Source organism: Nematolebias whitei, chromosome 4 (genome assembly GCF_014905685.2).
Source record: "Nematolebias whitei isolate Nwh7 chromosome 4, NemWhi1, whole genome shotgun sequence".
In the NCBI taxonomy this organism is placed as follows: domain Eukaryota; kingdom Metazoa; phylum Chordata; class Actinopteri; order Cyprinodontiformes; family Rivulidae; genus Nematolebias; species Nematolebias whitei.
In genome coordinates, this window is record NC_056501.1 from 4860355 (window position 1) to 4867886 (window position 7532).

The window sequence follows — 7532 nt, forward strand, 5'->3', positions numbered from 1 at the left end:
AATAAAAGAATTAATAAAAAAAAGAGAACAAAAAATATAGCAGCAACAATAATAAGAAAACTGATAATTAATCATTTTGATGCTTTGTTTCGTTTAAAAATAATCATGATTAAAATAAGGTGGGCTTTATCCTTTAATTAATTTTCAGGTAAACAGTTACTGAAATAAACACAACATGAGGTGTAACTGAGCCCAGAAGTCACGGTTCTGTCAGAACCTCGGCAGTGGCGCATCTAGACTTTTATTGATGGTGGCAAAGATTTCATTTGAGGTTCCAGCTGGAAATTAATATTTATTGTAACTTAAATCTGCTAATGAAATAAATACATTTTTGAACGTCCAGAGGACCTGACTAAACTCTTTCAGATTTTTCTACCTGGATTATTGATCAGCATCAGGATGAAATAAATACACTTCACCTGGAGCATCTTGTGGTGGCCTTGAACAGGAAATTCTGCCCCATCCAGAGGGGTGGACATTTTAAAATTTAAAAGAGTGGGTTGCAAGTTCTAAATCAGCGAGCTAAGATTGATTAAAGTTCTGTGGACGTGTGAGTGTTCTTCAAAAATTGTACAACATGTACAAAATATATTGTGGCATTGGCAAGTTTTTAATTTCCAGTGTTAAGCCCCCCCCCACCACCACCACCACCCCTCCCACCCCGAATCACTGCATTACATCAGTATATGGGGGTCGCAGTTCAGTATGTTTCAGGCCAACAAGAAACGGAAACAAACACTAAATTAAAAATTGTATTGTTATATTTATTGTCTTTTTTTTTATAGACAATAACTCTCCCAGAAGCCCCAAAAATAAATATCCCCTTCTTATTGGGGATTCATCTACGGTAGCCCAGATGCAACATTATATTAAATTACCAGTAAGTCAACTGGTAATTTAGTAATAGTAAATGAATCTTGTAAAATGAATCTTGTAAATGAGTCCTCAAGGCTCAATGGGATTACCTGTCTAAATAAAGGTTGAATTGAATTGAATTGAACTGAATAGTGTTTTCACCCAGTCTGAACTTTAAACAGTAACACGCAGGCCATGCATCAGATAAGTTCAATGTATATCCTAACAAAATATGACAAAAAAATAATGTGTTTGCTTCAAATGTTGGAACCATTTTTTGAAGTCATTCATTCAACCTTTATTTAGACAAATAAATCCCATGGAGCCCTGAGGACTCCAAATAAAATGTGAAACACTCAATCATGACAGTGTGATCAAATGAGGTTCAGTGTGAGGGATATTATTTAAAAGTATGGCTCGTCACAATACTTTACAAGTCCAGATTACATGATACAACTGCTTGCCATACTTTCTCTTTATTGTGGCACCGAGGGGCAATTTGTTATAGCACAGATTTAAATCAAACGACTATTACCAACATTTCACTGTACCCAACATTAAACTATTACACTCCAAATTCATGCTATTATTTTTAATTCAAAAATGAAACAAAAATTACATTTTTTTTTATTGTCACTGCACCAACAGTACATGGTAATTTATGGTGCTTACGTTAAAACGGTATAAACAAAACACAGACGAGCAACGTGAAAACAGCAAACAGAATTAAAACGTTATTGTCCGATTAGATGCTTCTTAAATTGAAACATGGAACATTTATGTTTTGTTGGAAACCAGCTCTGTATAAATGTTTGTTGTGTGCAACACGGTGCCAACAATGTGCTCATTACGCAAAACGCTGCGTGCGTAATTACGCGTAACTAAATGACTCTCAGTTCTGCAGACCCTGTTGTTCTTGTTGTTTTTTTAACTACTTTATATATGTAACATATATATATATATATATATATCAAAACAAAGACGCTGTTGGCAGTCACTTAAATGATCAACTCTCCCTTTCTGAAGGGACACCCCAGCAGAGAGAAACAGATGCATAAACATTTCGAGGCAGAAGCAGACTCCTCCTTTTCCCCACGTCCAATTAGTTCCTCTGCTCCGGCCCTTTAAGACGCATGCAGCGGGTCACCAAGTGGTGTAGAGTTTCTCTAATTGAACTTCGCCCAATCAACAACAAGTCGTTAGCAGTCGCTTTCTTCATCTTCGAGCCTGAGAAAGCTTTTTTTTCCTCCTCCGCTCCCTGCAGGGGTTCACCCTCCTCCTGTCGGCCACTTTCTAAACATCTTCATGGAGCTTGGCAGAGGAACCGGGGCGCTCGGCGCGGCTGCCCACGCCTAAAGCATGGTGGTTTTGGAGGGAGGATCTCAGGCGAGCTAAGTTGCTGCGTTTGACTCCAAGAGTTGGAATCCAGCTGCCCCCGAGTTAAAAAGTGGGTTTTTAATCCGCCTCTTGAATGAAATTATCAACTTTCTGAGGGCAGCGATCGTTCGGGACTTCGATGACCTCCAGTAAAGACATGAAGGCAGGCTCTGTGCTGCAGTCCGGCGGCGAGGAGCGGAGGCGCGCTCCCCTGGACCAGCTGCCGCCGCCGGCCAACTCCAACAAGCCGCTGACGCCGTTCAGCATCGAGGATATTCTGAACAAACCCTCCGTGAAGAAATCCGTGGCCAGCATCTGTCCGCCCAGGGTGCTGGAGAAAGTCACGGGCTCCAACTCGGCGAGGAACGGGATCAGCACTCCGTCGTCGCCGCTGTGCGCGCTCGAGGAGCTGGCCAGCAAAACGTTCAAGGGGCTGGAGGTCAGCGTGATCCAGGCGGCAGAAGGTACGAAGCGTCCTCACCAAAACGCTCCAGAAAAATATTAGGAAGATTTTTTTTTAATGAGAATATTGGGAGTTAAGGAGCTGAGGGTTGTTTTGACTTTGGATGAGGACGTGCAGCTGCGCGTGAGGGCGAAACGGGAGAAACAGTTTGAACATTTATGCGTAAATGTGAGTTGGTCTGACTCAATGCTGATAAAAGTGAGGCGTGGACACCTCTGTCCAAAAGTCAGTCGGTCACTCTGGTTTAGTGCGTGGGAGCAAAACGTGCCTGCAGACATTTAAAACCGCCACCAGTTAATTCTGGTTTGGCTCAACATAAAAAAAATTATTTCCATTCCAGATGTTTATTTTTGGAGCATCTTTGAAAAGTTGATGGGATTTTCGGGAGGACTGAGCCCTCTCAGGTGTTCCTGCTGCACTTGTCTCACCCCTCTCCTTCTCACCCCCTCCCAGGTCGGGAGCACATGAACGCCTTCGGACAGAGGCAGACGTCGAAGAAGAGGAGGAAGTCGCGCACGGCCTTCACCAACCACCAGATCTACGAGCTGGAGAAGAGGTTCTTGTACCAGAAGTACCTCTCTCCGGCCGACCGCGACCAGATCGCGCAGCAGCTGGGACTGTCCAACGCGCAGGTCATCACCTGGTTCCAGAACCGCCGGGCCAAGCTCAAGCGGGACCTGGAGGAGATGAAGGCGGACGTGGAGTCTCTGAAGAAGATCACCCCACAGACCCTGCAGAAGCTCGTGAGCATGGAGAACATTGAGGACGCGCAGGGCGGCGGGGAGCCCGGGACCCGAACGCCCAGCGTCTCCCCGACCTCCCAAGGACTCCGAGCCTTCCCACAGTCCCCGTCCTCGTCCAGAGACCAAACCACGGACGAGTTCTCGGAGGACGACGAGGAGATCGAGGTGGACGATTGACGATGATGAAATGAAGAGGGACGTTTTTCTGCCCAAACCTTTGCACGGATTTAAAAAAGGAGAATATTCACAGATATGAACACTTGGGGAAAAGGTTTCCTATTTTTATCTCTTCATTTTAATTTATTCATTCTGAACCCGTGAGGATTATCTGAAGACTAAATGAAATGTTTGTTCACTCAAGCTGAGTGCGTAAATGTAAAAAAAGTACAAATTATCTGAAGCTTTATTCTCACCTGGATCCAAAACCTGTCAGAACATCTCAAAAGAACGAGACGCAGAAATTGAAGCAGGGCCTGAGAATAAAATCAAAGGACGGATTTAATTTGAAAAGGATGGATTAAATTATCAGTTTTTAATTGTTTTAATCTGTTCAGTGCAGCAGGACCTGCTGATTTATAAAATTCAAACTTAACTATCAAAAAACGTTTTTTTAGAGGGTGGAAAGTGACATTTAAATATTAAATGTTACATTTCAAGACAAACGTGCAATTTACACTAATTTTTGTAGTTTTTGTTTATTTCTGCTAAAAGTTTCAAACAAAAATCTACTCGAGCCTTTTCATGCTTTTCATTTTATTTCATTTGAACTTTTATTCCCGCACAGTTCAGGAAGTGCACGCATTTCAGCTCATTTCCCAAGTTCCGTTCTGTATATAGATCCAACATCTTATTTTATTGTAATGTTCTATTTAATCAGCATCTATGTAAATAAAGCTTATATGATATTTCAAGAGGCGGGATGTGTGATTGTGCCAAATTAAAAGCGCGTCAGAGTGTTGGACTCAGTGTAAAAATAAATATTGATTTGAAGAGAAAAAACAAGTATAAATAGAAATGAGGGTATAAATGTGTTAACCTGAGCCTGCTTGGTTAAAATGGGCCTTTTGGATTGTGACCTCTGCTTTCAGCTCTGAAGAGCCATGACTTCAATTAGCAGCTCGTCCTTTCTCTCCATTCTTTGGACGCATCTTGTCACAAGAAGGTCCCGCTCTGTCTGCGGCGCGCACGGATCCGTGCGCCATATGTTCTCCTCTGGTCGACATGATTGATTGGGTTCACCTCCCAGAAAACAGCTTTCACCGAGCCGGCATCTGCCAGCCTCAACTCGGTTTGTTTGGAAAGAAACGGGGAGAGAAAGAAGTGGAGCCATGAATGGGCCAGACGGGAGGAGGGCGCGGGATCAAAGGTTTACTGCGTGTGTTTGTTGGCCGGCTGTGTGGCTGATATTTTACTGACAACATGCAAACTTTAACTGTTAGTTTGGTTTTTATGTTTACGGAACAGCGTTGGGGTTTGGGCGCATTTCTTTCTTATTTAGTACAATAAAACAGAGCTGTTAAAGATTTAGATGAATACGTTTTTAAGGTGAAAATCGATTTTTGTCCAAGTTTTAAGGTTTTTTTTTTTTTAAACACTGGAATTAATTCTTAAAACCAGAATTTTCACATTATGAAATTTTACTGTAATAAATTTCCTAAATATCTGCAGGTAAAACGAATGAATTAAAATTTAATTCTGAAGTGAGGAAACATTCTTTTTATTTCTTTTCTTAAAATAACTTTTTTTTTCCTCTTCCCATTCTTCCGTTTAAGAAAAAGCAGACTGGTTTGACAAAAGAAGTAATCAGCTGGAATGACAGAGGTGGAAAAGTCAAGGAGGGCTTTTATTGTGGAGGCCTGTGTTCTGACAGGGGGGGGGGGGGGGGGGGGACTTAATGGGACAAACTCCTGTTTATCTCTAATCCCTGATAAAAAATTAAAATATAAAAATCTCAATAAAAAAGTGTTCATTAGGACAATTTAAAACCCAAGAGTCATATACATATTATTTCCTTTCAAATCGAAACGTTTATAATTAATTTATTTTATTTGTTTTATTTTAATTTCTATGTCTCTGCTGTACAGTAAACTGGCACTGGTTTGTCATAACTTTTTTTTTTTCAAACTGCTTAAAACTTTAGTCAACATGCAGCTAAATTACTCCCATTTTTAAAGTGTCCATCATCAGAAAACATTTATTTTTATTTCATTTTAGTTCAACAAATTAAGGCTGCTGAGCTAAAATTAACCTCTGTCAAAAAATTGACAATTATAATAATAATAATATTAATAATTAAAATAATAATAAGAAGAATTGTTGTTATTATTAATATTAATAATAATAATAATAATAATAATAATAATAATAATAATAATAATAATAATAATAGCAAGGAACTGCACTTACAGGTTTCGTTGTTAAATACTTAATTTTGTTGTCATCAGTAGATGAACACATTAAAATCGTTACAATAGTCCAGGTCATGAATATATATTTAACAAAGATTTTATTTATTTTTTAAATAGAAAACCTCTAACCGACAGGCTGTGTTTTATTTCCTCACCCTCTTTTATAAATTGTTATTATGGTTATTACTGTGTTTTTTATTTTATTTTATTTTATTTTATTTACCCTTTATTTATCCAGGTAGTCTCATTGAGTCACGAGAACTCATTTTCAAGAGAGACCTGTTTTTGGGAGCAGTTGGTGGGGGTTAAGGGCCTTGCTCAGGGGCCCAGAGTGGAGCGAATGAGGGTGGAGGCAGGTGTGGGGGTTTCACCTTCACCACATTTTGATGTTGAAAGTACCGGGAGTTGAACCTGTGACTTTCCGATCACAGGCCCATCTTCTCTAACCTCTGCGCCACCACTCCCCAAATGTTTGTGCATCAAAGTGAACTCGGTATCAGAGAAATGTCTTGTGTGTCACCAACACAGTCTGTAAACAACAAAGTCCATGCTCAATAATCCAGGTATACAATCCAACATTTTTCAGTCAGGTCATCTGGACAGTTTCTTTTTTTGTTTGTTGGTTTTTGTTGTTTTCAACCAATTTGACAGACTGTCAACAAAGAAAAGGGCCGGCAATGGAGGAGGGGGCGTTCCAACAGCACCAACAAGACTGGTTTGTTCCACTTTGGAGTAAGCTGTTGGAGGAAGAATCTGTACTGTGTTGTGTGTTTCCTTGACTGATGAAGCCTTCTGGATTGAAGGCGAAACGTTTCAGCACAAAAAAAAAAGAAACTGTCCAGATGACCTGACTGAAAAATGTTGGATCAACACAGTTTGTGTTTTTCACATTAAGATTTGTTTTAATGTCCTTGTGGTGTTATGGAGAACGACTTGTCTTCAGCTCTGCGGACTATGAAGATCAGAGAACAAGATGCTCCTTAAGTCCCTTCAGCCTGAGTTCTGTGTCAGGTGATGAAAGATGTCTTTTCTGCAGGAACTGTCACCTGGAGCTCATCTGCTGCCAGAACAGAACCAAGGCTGCCATCTAGTGCCCGACCGAGGTGCTGGAGGAAAGATGGATGAAGCTCTGCAGAGACAGACATGAGGGCTGAAGTGACTGAATCAGTGATCAGCAGAGAGACAGGAGGAACACAAGAGGAACACAGGTGGAACACAGGTGGAACGCAGGAGGAATACAGGGGGAACGCAGGTGGAACACAGGAGGAATACAGGGGGAACGCAGGTGGAACGCAGGAGGAACACAGGTGGAACGCAGGAGGAACACAGGTGGAACGCAAGAGGAACACAGGTGGAACGCAGGGGGAACACAGGTGGAACGCAGGAGGAACACAGGTGGAACACAGGTGGAACACAGGAGGAATACAGGGGGAACACAGGTGGAACACAGGAAGAACACAGGATGAACACAGGTGGAACACAGGTGGAACACAGGAGGAACGCAGGAGGAACACAGGTGGAACACAGGTGGAACGCAGGAGGAACACAGGTGGAACACAGGTGGAACACAGGTGGAACGCAGGAGGAACACAGGAGGAACACAGGAAGAACACAGGTGGAACACAGGTGGAACACAGGTGGAACGCAGGAGGAACACAGGAGGAACGCAGGAGGAACACAGGAGGA

General features: G+C 41.7%; 1 protein-coding gene across 1 annotated transcript; it reads left to right on the forward strand.

The window, feature by feature from the left end:
• The first annotated feature begins 2160 nt into the window (after positions 1 to 2160).
• lbx2 (ladybird homeobox 2) lies at positions 2161 to 3715 on the forward strand. The gene is made up of 2 exons (XM_037675608.1): positions 2161 to 2696; positions 3149 to 3715. Exons 1-2 carry the CDS (start codon positions 2372 to 2374, stop codon positions 3613 to 3615), a joined length of 792 nt encoding a protein of 263 aa, XP_037531536.1. The 5' UTR covers positions 2161 to 2371; the 3' UTR covers positions 3616 to 3715.
• Positions 3716 to 7532: the final 3817 nt, after the last annotated feature.

Bases quoted from the DNA above. Each gene is read 5' to 3' on its own strand.
- lbx2 (XM_037675608.1), top strand. From the start codon at position 2,372: ATGACCTCCAGTAAAGACATGAAGGCAGGCTCTGTGCTGCAGTCCGGC. The intron at 2,697-3,148 runs GTACGAAGCGTC...ACCCCCTCCCAG, and splicing joins CGTGATCCAGGCGGCAGAAG to GTCGGGAGCACATGAACGCC.